This window comes from Danio rerio, chromosome 2 (assembly GCF_052040795.2).
Source record: "Danio rerio strain M-AB ecotype USA chromosome 2, GRCz13ab, whole genome shotgun sequence".
NCBI lineage: Eukaryota > Metazoa > Chordata > Actinopteri > Cypriniformes > Danionidae > Danio > Danio rerio.
Genome location: NC_141022.1, coordinates 11,331,766 through 11,345,268, shown reverse-complemented (window position 1 = coordinate 11,345,268; position 13,503 = coordinate 11,331,766). Strand labels below are relative to the sequence as shown.

Here is a 13,503-nt window from a genome sequence, read left to right as displayed (position 1 = left end):
AAGTTGTTTCAATGCTTCTATTTTGCGTTTTTTATCTATCTTTATTTTTTTGCCTTGTCAGGTAATAATCCAAAATAATTCAAAATTTTACTTTTGTGAACTTTTAAAGATATTGTCACTGTTGTTGTAGCTACTAAATCAATTATCAAGAACAGAAATGAACCGATTCTGATGTGCGTTTGAACTGAAGTGTTAGAAAACGTGCAATAGGCTACCATCTACACATTTTTTTTAACCATAAAGGGCTCCATAGATTATTCAAATAAAAAGGTTTATTGTTGCACAAACGTGTGAGCATTTTAGTGACTTTTCAACTTGCAACATTATATAGTGTAGATAGACCATTAATGACGATACTACCCTTTACAAACTACAGTGGCACCGTCAGTTTTGGAGCCATGGGATTGTGATACTACCACAGTGCCAGTAAACTGTGCAACCTTAGCTTATTACACTTTTATTTTTATCCATCAAAGCTTTTTTATGCTTGCAATTTGTTTGATTCAATTCACTACAAAAATATCATAGTCAATCTAAATTGATTATTTCATTCAAAATGGAGCTGTTCAAGCCATCTGATGAAATTCTCTTCATATCACAATATATATTGCGGAAAAATAAAGTATCGCAATGTCAGATTTTTCCCAATATCGTCCAGCTTTAATAGTAATGTGCTTAATGTCTGTGCACCAAAAAACCTGACATTGCAATGTTTTGTTTTTCTGCAAAATGCAAACTATTTTACCAGTTGACTTGAATTGCTCTATTTGGAAAAATTCATTATTTTGGTGCAAGCGGGGTGAATTTATAGAGTGCATCTGGATTGAATATTATAAACAAAGTACAGGCGTAGATAAATAAAATACAACAAATATACAAATCAATAGTGCTTTTGTCTGGTCTGGGGAGTTTAACAGTGTAATCAACTGTAAAATTACAGCAGTGACAGTGTTTACTTAAAAAAATAAAAAAATAAATTATCAACTCTTGTTAAAGTGTTTGTTTTTGTGCATTAATGATTTAAACTCGCTTGAATGTTTTTGCCTTAAAGGCAAAAAAATAAAAATGTACTCAATATTAAATCGTTCTTATCTGGATCTGAAGCTATGTACGTTTTTTTTGTTGTTGTTGTTGAACACAAAAAAGATGTTTTGAAGAATGCTGTAAACAAAAATCAGTGGCTGCTGGTTTTCAACATTCTTTAAAGTGTCTTTTGTGTTCATCAGAAGAAAGAAACTGAAAGCAGTTGGTTATTATTAATAATAAATAAATATAATAATATATAGGCGGCTTAGTGGTTAGCACTGTCGCCTCACAGCAAGAAAGTCGCTGGTTCGAGCACCTGCTGGGTCAGTTGGTATTTCTGTGTGGAGTTTGCATGTTCTCTCTGTGATGGCGTGGGTTTCCTCCATGAGCTTCCGTTTTTTTCCCACTGTCCAAAGATATGCGCTATAAGCTAAATTGTCCATAGTGTAAATGTGAGTGTATGGTTGGTGGTTCATTCTGCTGTGGCATCCCCTGGCAAATAAAGGGACTAAGCTGAAGAAAAATAAAATCTATTATTTATTTTATATATATATATATATATATATATATATATATATATATATATATATATATATATATATATATATATATATATATATTATTCATTTTAGTATTCAATGATTGAACTGTGAGGAGAGTAATGCTCCTCACTGTGTAATAAAAATAATTGCAAATATAAATATTTGCCTAGAAACATTGTTTTATTATATGCTTCTTGAAATTATTGTTTTTTTTAATTCCCTTTTTTTATTAAAGAGAGAGTTTACCCAAAACTGTAAATTCACTCATAATTTGCCTGCCCTTTACTTGATCCAAACCCGTTTGACTTTTTTCTGTCTTGCACAAATGAAGATATTTTGAAGTAAGCTGAAAACCTGTAACCATTTGTTTTTCCTACTGTGGAATAACGATAGGTCGGTCTTGAAAGATTCGTTAATTCAGAACTGACTCAAGAAGGAGTCCACTCAGGGAGTGATTCATTCATTTGCAAATCCATAAATTACCTGGGTGGGGCAGAAAATTATTTAATTTTTAGAGTATTCTGTTGGGTTTGAGTCATTCGTTCATCACAAGATATGATCCACTCACCTGTTGACTCCACTGATTTGAGTCATTTGTTTCTTTACTTGACTTGACAGAAGGAATTGGATACAGAAATTATTAAATGATTCTTAATTTAGAAACAAAATACATTAATAATAATATTATTATTATTATGTGCATTTTCTTTGACGTATTTCTGATCTCAAACTTTAGCCCCATTATAAATGTTTAATTTTCTCTCATGATGGTTCTTTTTTATAATATTGAATGCGGTAATGGGCTTGTTGGACTTTTTAACTTTATCCGTAAAACCCATCGGATAACTCTAGACTCAAATGATGTAGCTGTGGTTCAGACTTTGTAGGTCAAGCTGATATGGTGCGGTCGCATGATAAACAACTGATTCAAAAACACGAAAGGTGAACTAACCATGAGTCTCATTGGCTCAGACTCCGTGCTTCGTTTAATGTTATATGGGCCTTACTGTCAGTGTCAGACAAAAGATTGTTTGTAGTGTGGTCAACAATTGCACTAGTTTAAGATGTGTTTGGGAAGCAACTCATAACATTTTAGTTATTTTTGGGTGAAATGAATCAAGATTTGTTCATCTCCCTAAATGATACTCAAGTCTAAGTCAGTAAAACCATCCAATCTTCCTGTCACTGCTATGGAAGTCAATGGTTTTCAGATTTCTTCATAAAATCTTCTTTAGTTTTTAACAGAATAAAGAAATGTAAAAGTTTTGGAACCACTTGAGAGTGAGTAAATATTAAGTACGTTTTGATCTTTTGGGTGAGCTATCTCTTTAATCCATGAAATGGTTTTTGAACCAATGCTGCTGAAAACATCTTTTATAATCACCGAAAAGCTTTTCCCTGGAGTAATGGTCACTTTGTTCTTTTTGCAGATAGATAAACATAAGCATCGCTGCTTTGTGATTTTTGAAGATCAGTCTAAGTCCTGGGTTCTGTGGAAGGACATACAAACAGGTAAATTTAAACTTTTTTACATTTAGTGCCTTGATGGCAGCTCTGAGCTGAGAAGGTCTTGAATCTCGTTTATGGACTTTTCCATCTACTTTGGAATTATAATACAGATTGTCTTGCAATTAAAGGAAAAGTTAATCTAAAATGAAAATTCTGTGATCATTTACTGATTCTCCAGTTGTTTTAAAAATTTTTTTTGTTCTGTTGAACACAAACTATGATAAAGAACGTTGAAAACCTGTAACCACTGACATCTGTGGTATTTGTTTTTTTTTAACTGACAATGTCAGTGGCTACAGATTTCCAACATTCTTAAAAAAAATTATTTTGTGCTCAACAGAACGAAAACTGGTCTTGAACAAGTCAATGGTGGAAAAATGATGAAAGTTTTTCAATTTTGGGTGAACAGCACATATTCCATCTTTCCTCCCTCAGGAGTTTTAGTCGAAGATGACCAATCTCTTCTATTATGCTGCTGCTTTCATGCAGTCAGAATTGTGGTTTTGCTGTTTGGTTTCTCGTTCCTATCTCCTTCCCTCAGCCTGAGCTGTCTTTTAATCCGTCCCTGACAGTTGATAGAGTCTCCAAGCTTAAGCCTAGTTTATACTCAACGTGTCCGCTAGTTCGCTTGAGTGAGTGCAGTGAATGTGACGTCATCGCAGAGTTTGCGGAGGTTCGCTTTGAGTGTGCATGACATGATTTTGGCTGGCAGAGGGCTTGAATTTTTTTTGAGACTTGAGCGAACAGTGCGTGCGCCATGTTTGATTTAAGTTGAATATGAATCACTTTTTAAAAAAATTTGAAACAGGTACGCCTGTGCAGTTTATGACCTGTGATCATAGGGAAAATCAGATGATCGATAATTGTTGGCTAGAAATTTTAGCAGCAGTTGGACAGGAGCAAAGTTTTTGTTAAAAGATTTGGAAAAACTTGAGGGACAAGTTTGTTAAAGCCAAAAGAGGCCATAGCAAAAGTGGAAACCCAGGCACACAATTACCAAATTATGTTTTTCCACCATCAATATATATATATTTTTTTTGCTTGCCATAATAAAAATATATATTTGTAGAGCAACCCTCTTGTCATCGATACATCAATATTTTCACTAGTGGTGTCACCCACCCGTAAAAACAAAAATCTCCCAGTAAAACCCAGAATGTCCAGCTGGAAACAGCGTCTATTTATCAATATGGAGCACGTCTGTCAAATAATGCTACATGGACTGTTTTGAGGATTGTATAGGAGGTGCAACGGCACCTGTAATGGTAAGGAAGGAAACCCCCAATTTTTATATTTATTCCAAAGTGTTTTTATGCCTAAATAAATTAAAGCACAGAACAGGCTCACATTTAAGAGCAAGGGGCTTCACCTGATGGTTCGGCGATATAGGTTGCATATAGGGAGGATCTGCTCTTTGATGTTTATTGCCGCCCTTTATAGAAAGATTAAAAACATGGGTAAATACCTTTACAGAATGATAGCGTGATAGAATTGTTAAATACGAAAGAATTCTGGGGAAAAAAGGGAGGCTTGACTGGTATGGTCAGATTGATCTCTTCAGCCAACGTTCTGACGGTGATTTGAGAGGCTGAATCAGGCCCAACAAGTCTGACAGTAACCCAACGAGAGGCGATGTGTGGAACACACCAGACCAATGATGACTGATGAAGCCCAACGGCCAACCATTAGCTTGATATGTCCCAATCCTTAATGAGGGATTCATTTACTTCATCATTCAGCTGATTTGTTCAACACCACTGATTTATTAATAAATGAGGAGAGTATTTTCATGAATTGGTCATTAGCTATGTTTCTATCCAAAAATGCAATTAACTTTATAAGCAAAACTGGAATATCGCATAAAAGACGTGTGAATAAAGCAACATTTGCATCCAACAAGTCAAACTGGCGCCAAATATCAACAGTTAAAATGTAATTTGCTGTGGTAGGACAAGCTGCGCAAATGTTTTCTTTATTTTAGAAATGACCTGCACCTCAGAGGACAATGCCGACACGCAATGAACGTGTGGTGGCATTTGAAGTTGTGAAATGCGGAGCACATGCACTCTTGATGGTTCTGGGGGTAATTAATAATATAATAACACTAATACTAAGGTGTTTTAGAATGACCAAAACAACATTTCAGATGCTTGACAATGCGGTCAGCCTGCTGGTTTGTCTGTTCACACACGACACATGTCTTATAACAAAACTACATAACCTTTTTTAAACTGCATACTGGAATTTATTCAGCAAAAGTGTTTCCATCATAGTTTCTTAAAGTTTATCACACTAAGTTATGCGTATACACTTTTTATGCACGTTTAAATAAAATAAAATAAAATAAAATAAAAACATATATTTTTTTAAATGTATGCACGTGTCTAATAGGTGGATGGTTGGATACAATCCAAAATAAGTAGATGGAAACTAGCTAGTGTATTCATATATTCACTTGATGCAAACTGGACCACAGCACTGCAGTGTTGCAGTAAAACTCCCATGTCTTGCTTGCGCTTTTATAAGTATTTTCATTTGGGAAAAATAAATGAGGCCCACAATATTGTCTAAAATGCCAGAATTATTTATAAAAAAAAGACAGACTTCATCCCACTTAACACAGCTACACATAAATGGAAATAATATTAATACTGATGAACGAACATTAAATTGCAGTCTCAAACTACTCTGTTGATACAATAACATTTGCAGACTCTAATGAGCCTTGACATTTATTTTCGAACCCTTTTGCTCTTTATTAATAGGGAAGTGATGTAAAATGTTGGTGCAGTTGAACAGTGCAATGATGGTATAACAGCTGACAGGTCAGTAAAGTTTATTAGGTGAAAGTGGAGTTTCATGAACATGGGTCATGTGTGACAGAAGTGTCACGAGCTTTCACATGCATCTTATAAAATCATTTGTCATGTATCTCTCAGCGACAAACTCAAACAGCTTCTGTGACCCACTTTTGCTTGGCGAACAACCAGTTGATATGAACTCTGAAATAAAATAAATATCATACAGTCCTTTCATGCATACTTGTAACAGAAACCTGCTCTTATTTTTATCTTTAATTGATTGAGGTGGCAGTTCCAGTGAAGTTTTTCACTGTGGTGTTTGTTTACCGTCTCTGACAACTGGGATTCCTTTTGTTCACACAATTTCTATTAGACATTCTGGAAAATTATCTCTGAACACCCAGTTTAGACCTTTTGACCTCCTGAAAACGTTCCACCATTCACAAACAGTTGTCCAATTCTTTTTGTCTTTTTTTCTCTCTAGGGGACAGTGGAGGGGAAATGCTCTGCTCCATATGCCAGAATGAAAGCTCTGAACCCCCCAATGAAATTGTCATCTGTGACAAATGTGGTCAAGGTAGACTCTATCCTACTTGTAAATTTGAGTCACTTTTCTCAACCACATTAGGGATTGGTTTAAATATGATTTTTGTTTTTCCACAGGATACCATCAGCTTTGCCATGCTCCTGTAATTGACTCCAGTGTCATTGACTCTGATGACAAATGGCTCTGCAGACAGTGTGTGTTTGCCACAACAACAAAGGTTTGTTGATGTTGCATTCTCTCCGCCTTGCAGAATAACTAGTAATAAATATTAAAAGATCTGTAGCAGACCTCCGAGTCATTTCTAACTGGTGTGGACATGCTTGCTGGGACTGCAACCTAACTAAATCTTGTAGAATGTTAATTTTTCAGTTGCAATCCTCAAGTTTGAACCACTCGTATAGATTTAGATTTGTAGTTTTAACTTTGTTTTTTGACAATGTATATTTACTGTCAATTTTAAAATAAGTAGTTATCAGATATAGGGTTGGGTACCGAAACCGGTACCTTTGGAACCGGTATGCACCGGACCGAATCAGCATATGAATTTCTGGTGCTGCGACAAGAAAGTAAAGCAGATCACACCAGAAGCGGCGCTCAGCCACGACTCATGACTGTTTATAAGCGCCAACTGAATCTACATTAAAACCGGTTAATCAAACGACAGTGGTTGGACGACTACTACTTTCTAAATAAATGAAAGACTTAACTTTTACATTTACAAAAATTTAACTTTTACATTAAAAATATATTTATTTTATATATTTTTTTAAGTAACTTAAAATGTTTGATCTTTTTGAATTTGATCAATTTGAAAATGTCCTTCCATATATTAATGCATCATTGTCTAATAAAGTTAGAAATGATTTAAAAATACCTTTCTAACCCCAAACATTTCAACAGTGGTGTAAAATGCAGCCAACCCTTTGAAATCCCTTGACTCTCTTCGTGTTTTGCTTGTATGACTAGAAGAGATATGTAAAGCCTGTTTTGAATAAATCTTCAGAGTTCTGACTCCACCTTAGAATGAAATGACTCCACATGCAGGCCAGAGGCTTGTTTATCTATCACGACTTGTTGTGGTTGTGTCTCTGAAATCGTAGAGAGGCGGTGCACTAAAGAAGGGGCCAAACGCCAAAGCCCTACAGGAAATGAAGCAGTCTCTACCATACGCCCTTGAAGAATTAATGTGGGACCAGGGCCACAAGACCAACATCCAGCAATGCTACTGCTACTGCGGTGGACCTGGAGAGTAAGCGTTACGATATTCATCTCTGAAAACTGCTGATATAGTTTTTCTCAGAATAAACATTTTATAGAGCAGGTATTTGAAGGATTAGTTCACTTTAAGAATAAGTGACTGTTTACATGACGACATTTTAACCCCAAATTAGGGAAACTTTTAATGCATTTCGCCTGTTTATTTACTCAGCAAAAGCATTTTGGAGACTGGAAACACTTCAATAAAGTTTTTAATTTTATTTTTTATTTTTATTTTTGTCACTGCATTTTTTTATTGTTTCTAGTGGTGTAACGTCTCACAAATCTCACTGTTCTGATGACATATTGTTCACAGATCGGGCCATTTTTCAAATCAGTCCAAAACGGGAGGAGACAAATGTAATTTGCTTTCCATTTATTACAAAAACAGTACTGCAAGACACTTTTGGTTTTAACAAACAAAACTTAAAACCTGTAATATTATTAATAATAAAATTAAGAAATAATCAGCAGAATAAAAATAAATTGTAAAATATTCAGTACTGTGAAAAATTCACTAAATGATTCAGTTTTTCATTCATAAAACCTTAATCTTTTATTGTTAAATGTGTCATTTTTGAAGAATTATTCAGTGGCATATTCTTGATTGCTGGTTGTAACTGTAACTGCAGCCTACAACTTTAATTTTTTAGCGTCAAGTTAAATGCATATGATGGTGATTTTAACCTTCACCATAAAAATCAGTGATTGTATCTAAACTATAAACATTTATCCCAGTACTTCTGTGTTATTGTTACTGATTTTTGTGTTTTTCAAACATAGATTTTAATGCAGCGCTTCGAAAGATTAATAAACATATCCAAATCACTATCATTTATAAATTATGATGCGTGGGTGTTGAGATCCCGATCTTTCAGTGTTTTCTCTAGGATTTTTTCCAGCTGTGGCGGCAGGCTTTTTTTACACAGATCTACCAACTACCTGTATGTTATTTCAATGTCAAATGTCGTGAGCACAGTAATAGAAGTCGAGATCACATTTATGTAATAGCCTACAGCATGTAAATCTCTTTGCTTGCGTGCCAATTTCCTCAGCTCGTGCACAAAACTTCTTGCGCGCTCTCAAATAATCACTGCTGAAGTGCGATTTAGTGCGTGTATGTAATGAGTATATCTCTAACATTTATTAGATTTGCTAGTAATATTTGTGAATGTCTCAAATAGACCTACAGAGCAACATTAATACGTCCTAAAGTAAAGTAAAACGGCTACACGTCGTGTTTGCTGGCCTCACGCATCACGCACCTGTCAGTCAGTCGGCACGTAACCTTAAGAGATAAACAACGGTTACAGAAAAATTTGCTCTGTTATAATTCACTTACCTTTTAATACATTTTGGTGCGATTATCACCCGCTATTAAAAAGACACGGCAATGTTTTGAATAAGAAGCTGTAATGTAGCCGTGGTAGTATCAATGTTGGCGTGGCGCCCCGCCATCCGCTTGTTAAGTGTGACGTCACGCGAAGTGGCTTCCGGGTCCAAGCGCTCTATTCAACTGAATTGGGAGACTCATGAAATGGTAATGATAAACGTTTACAAAGCGATTTAATGCTTTCGAAAATCACGATCGCAGTATATATGTCCATGCCTAATATCTGATGGCCAGAAAGTGATTAATCTTTTTATAAATTGTTAAATTTTTGGTATTTGTTATGCAGCAAGCCCAGAGATTGTTGTGTACACTATGATTTTATATAAGATTAACTTTAATGTTTGATAGGAATAAACTGTGATCATAAACGAATGATTTCTCCACTCAAATGAATAGCGGCTTGGACCCGGAAACAGTATTACATACGTCACAAACACGTCACCACTTAACAAGCAGATGGAAGAATGAATGTAGCGAATGTAGTAAACCATGTCTTTTACTGATTAATCTTGTAGTTTACACCGAATGCATTAATGCAGGCAGAACAAGTAGTGACAGAAAACATTTAATAATCTAAGAAACCCACCACATCCGAATAACCCACCACAACTTCTTCCGTCATCATTATATTTTACAGGAAAGCCTAAATGCTTTCATACATGTGATTTGAATGATGCGAGAAGCGATCTGCTTACGATCATAACATATAGGATTAATCTACCAGTACAAAAGTATTTGCAGGTCACATGTATTGCAAACCATGGGTTGGGATCACTGATCAACCATGATCCGTTACACCCCTAATTGTTTCCATGTAAATAACCAATTAAAGGTTCCATGAAATATAAAAAATTTGTAGATGTTGGTGTCCGTGTTGTTAGTTTGTAAAATATCTATGATCTAGTGCGCACAAAAGCTGACAAAATTCGCATTTAGAAGATATGAAACTAATATAAACATGTAGAGCTTGTAACTATTTTATTGACATAACCTCATACTTCAGATTTTCTTCAAATCATAACCAATGACATGCCTACAGACATATTTGCCAAAGAAGCAAAATTGAAAAAGAATATTGCTGTTAGATACAGACAAGTTGCCAAACCAGCGCTGATGCTGATAGCCTCCTGGATCTGTGTCATAAACACAACAAATAGGCGTTAGCTTTTATTTTACAGCTTATAAAGCATGTATGCTAATGGATGCGAAATATTTAAACAAAACTGTTTACAAAAAGTCAACATATATGCGCGTTGTTATTGTCTTTTCATCACATGCAGCACGCACTTGAACTGCAAATGAGAGAGGAAAATGCACAAAAGCATAAAACCAGAAGCTCACAGCATAATTTTTAAACTAACGAATTCTATAAAAAATGAAATATAAAAATAGGTTTTGTGATGTAGTAATAATAACAGCGGAGCATTAAATAAATGCATATTTTCCGTGGAGGGATTGATTTGAGGTAACCTGCTCTTTTTTTTTTTTTTTTTTTTTTGACTGAAGACAAAAAACATGATTGAAAAAAAAAAAAACAGCCTAATCCCGTTCTTAAAAAGGCTCAGTCAGTGTTTTTGTTTTGTAATCTAAATGTGTCATTTACAACAACATTTTAGGGCAGGCAAATTTATTTTATTCTTTTATTTAGTTTATTACTTTTATTAGTAAATTCTATAATAATTATTTAAAATAAATCTGACCAGTTAACTGTTAATATCCGATTAACGAGCGGTGGTTGTCGGTTAGCAAAATAACAGGAAATGAGCATCCCTAAAAAGTGAATTGTTTTTAAAATTTCATGTATACAGTTGAAGTCAGAATTATTAGCGTCCCTGTTAATTTTTTCCCCCAATTTCTGTTTAACGGCGAAAAGATTTTTTTCAACATATTTCTAAAGATCATTTCTAAATTTCTAATAACTGATTTATTTTATCTTTGGCCTGATGACAATAAATAATATTTTACTAGATATTTTCAAGATATTTTTTCAATACAGCTTAAAGTGACATTTAAAGGCTTAAGTAAGTTAATTAGGTCAACTAGGCAGGTTAGGGTATTTAGGCAAGTTATTGTATAATGATAGTTTGTTCTGTAAACTATCGAAAAAAATAGCTTAAAGGGGCTAATTATTTTAAATAAAAATGTTTTAATAAAAATTTTACCTTAAAATGTTTTTAAAAAAATTTAAAACTGCTTTTATTTTAGCCAAAATAAAACAAATAAGACTTTTTCCAAAAGAAAAAAAAACATTATCAGACATACTGTGAAAATTTCCTTGCTCTGTTAAACATCATTTGGGAAATATTTAAAAAAGAAAAAATTATTCAAAGGGGGGCTAATTATTCTTACTTCAACTGTATGTGAATCTTATTTTGGATTGTTATTTTATGTTGTCGTCATGTAAGCCCAACCTATAAATGTCCTACTTGACTCACCCCCATGTTTATGTTTTCTAAGCATTTTGATTAAAAGGACCTGTGAAGTGCTTTGAAATGTGCATTTCTAATCGATGTTTGACGTAATCTTAACTATAACAAAAAGAGGGTGGGGCATAGTGTAGCCCCTCTCCTTTAAAAAAACTGCAAATAGCGTTTTGTTATCACTGCTCAGCTAGTGAGAGTGTTTGAGCTCAATTGCATCAAATTAAGAGCAAATGAGAAGTGTCGTGAAAGAGGGGACCATGTCAGATACTAGAGCAGGGCTCGAAATTAACTTTCTTACTTGGTAGCACCGGTGCTCCTAATCTGAAATATTTAGGAGCACCATAAAAAATTTAGGAGCACCAGAAAATATTTAGGAGCACCCACCAAAAATGAATGATATATTTGACAAGTTGTATATTAAGGAATTTATTGTATTAATTATTGTACTAATTATGAATTATATTTCTTATCATCATGCTGCCTTGAATGTGCTTTAATGTAAGTTATCTGCTATATAAAGTCCTACTGTTACTTTATGAAAAATAAATTGATGGTTTGCATCAAACAGAAATGAAGCATTGTAGTAAGAAATATTTATTTTGTAATATTGTTTTTATATGCATGGCAATTTAATAAATAATATTTCTGCTACAAAACAAACTGAATAATATAATAAGTCATTCAATTCAATGCTGAAAGCTGCAAAGCAGTCATCAGTAATAAAATAGAAAAATAATATACACCTCAAGAAAGAACGGACAAAAGAAAGGAAGAAAAGTCTCACTTAAAAGTTTTGGTTTCGGTTCGTGTCGTTTTAATGCTCAGCGTCATTACGCGCTGAACTACATTTTTCTGTGTTTGCAAAAAAGCATGCGAGTCAGCCGGCCCAATATGAGGGGGGCAGAGCAGGATTCTCCCGATGACCACCGGCGCAATAATGTTCTTTGTTATAACCCGCATCAGTTTAAACTCAGTAAAGGCAAGCTTCTTTGGCAATGGTGTTTTAGCGGACATTTGCGCTGTTGCCGCCTGATCTCACGAGGAAACGTATGAAAATGTTATGAATTGCTGTGAGATTGTGTTGGCTGAACACGCAGTGCAAGCAACGCATCGAGATTCAGTGTACTTTTCACTCTTCAGCCGTTTGCATTCTCCGCGGTCACAAAAGCTCCCTCCCTGTCATCTGACAGCGGAAAGTCTTAAGTGATTGACAGCTAATATGAACCAATATAGCGGCAGGGAAGACCGATTTTTTTTTTTTTTTTTTTTTTTACCACGTCTTTGGAAAAAAACCAAAACAGGTCGCACTACAACCATTATATGCAGTCGCACGAATGCTCCCAATATATATTATGAGGTCGCATAGCTTAAATTTCAGGCGCATATATATATATATATATATATATATATATATATATATATATATATATATATATATATATATATATATATATATATATATATATATATATATATATATATAGTCACTGTTTTGGAGCACACTAGTTTATAGATATCTTAAAAACTAACAATACTGATACTAACATCTAAATAACATTATTTTAATTTCACAGGACCTTTAAATATTTCAAATTTTTTCTATATAGTGGACTTCAATTGTTTGAAGTTCTATGTTGTAGTTTCAATGCAGCTTCAAATAGCTTTACACAATCCCAGCTGAGCAATAACGGTCTTACCTAGTGAAACGTTCAATAATTTTATTACAAAATAACAATGTATAAACGTTTTGATCACATAAGCTTGTCTTGCAGTAGCTCTGGGATGCAAGCTTTTGTGGTTAAAAATGCATATAAATGTTTTTGTTTCAGATTGTCGCTAGTTAAATCCATTTCATTGGCATTAAAACAGCACATTGGAAGGGTAAACCACTGAGCACCATAAAAGTCTACTATATGGAGAAAAATCCAACTAAACGTCTAGGTTGACACTGCGACGATTTAATTATCAGGATAAATATATTTTTTATTCTGTAAGTGAACTAATC

At 34.2% G+C, this 13,503-nt stretch overlaps 1 protein-coding gene across 6 annotated transcripts in view; it reads left to right on the top strand.

Moving 5' to 3' along the window:
• mtf2 (metal response element binding transcription factor 2) overlaps positions 1 to 13,503 on the top strand; it is a 41,433-nt gene that overhangs the window by 12,676 nt on the left and 15,254 nt on the right. For all 6 annotated transcript variants that reach the window (XR_015477940.1, XR_015477939.1, XR_015477942.1 and 3 more), the window contains 4 exon segments: positions 2,999 to 3,080; positions 6,363 to 6,455; positions 6,542 to 6,642; positions 7,526 to 7,674. Coding sequence is in view for 2 of the 6 variants with exons in the window: in XM_087240047.1 (XP_087096173.1) it covers positions 2,999 to 3,080; positions 6,363 to 6,455; positions 6,542 to 6,642; positions 7,526 to 7,674 (425 nt within the window). In the remaining 4 variants the exon portion in view is untranslated.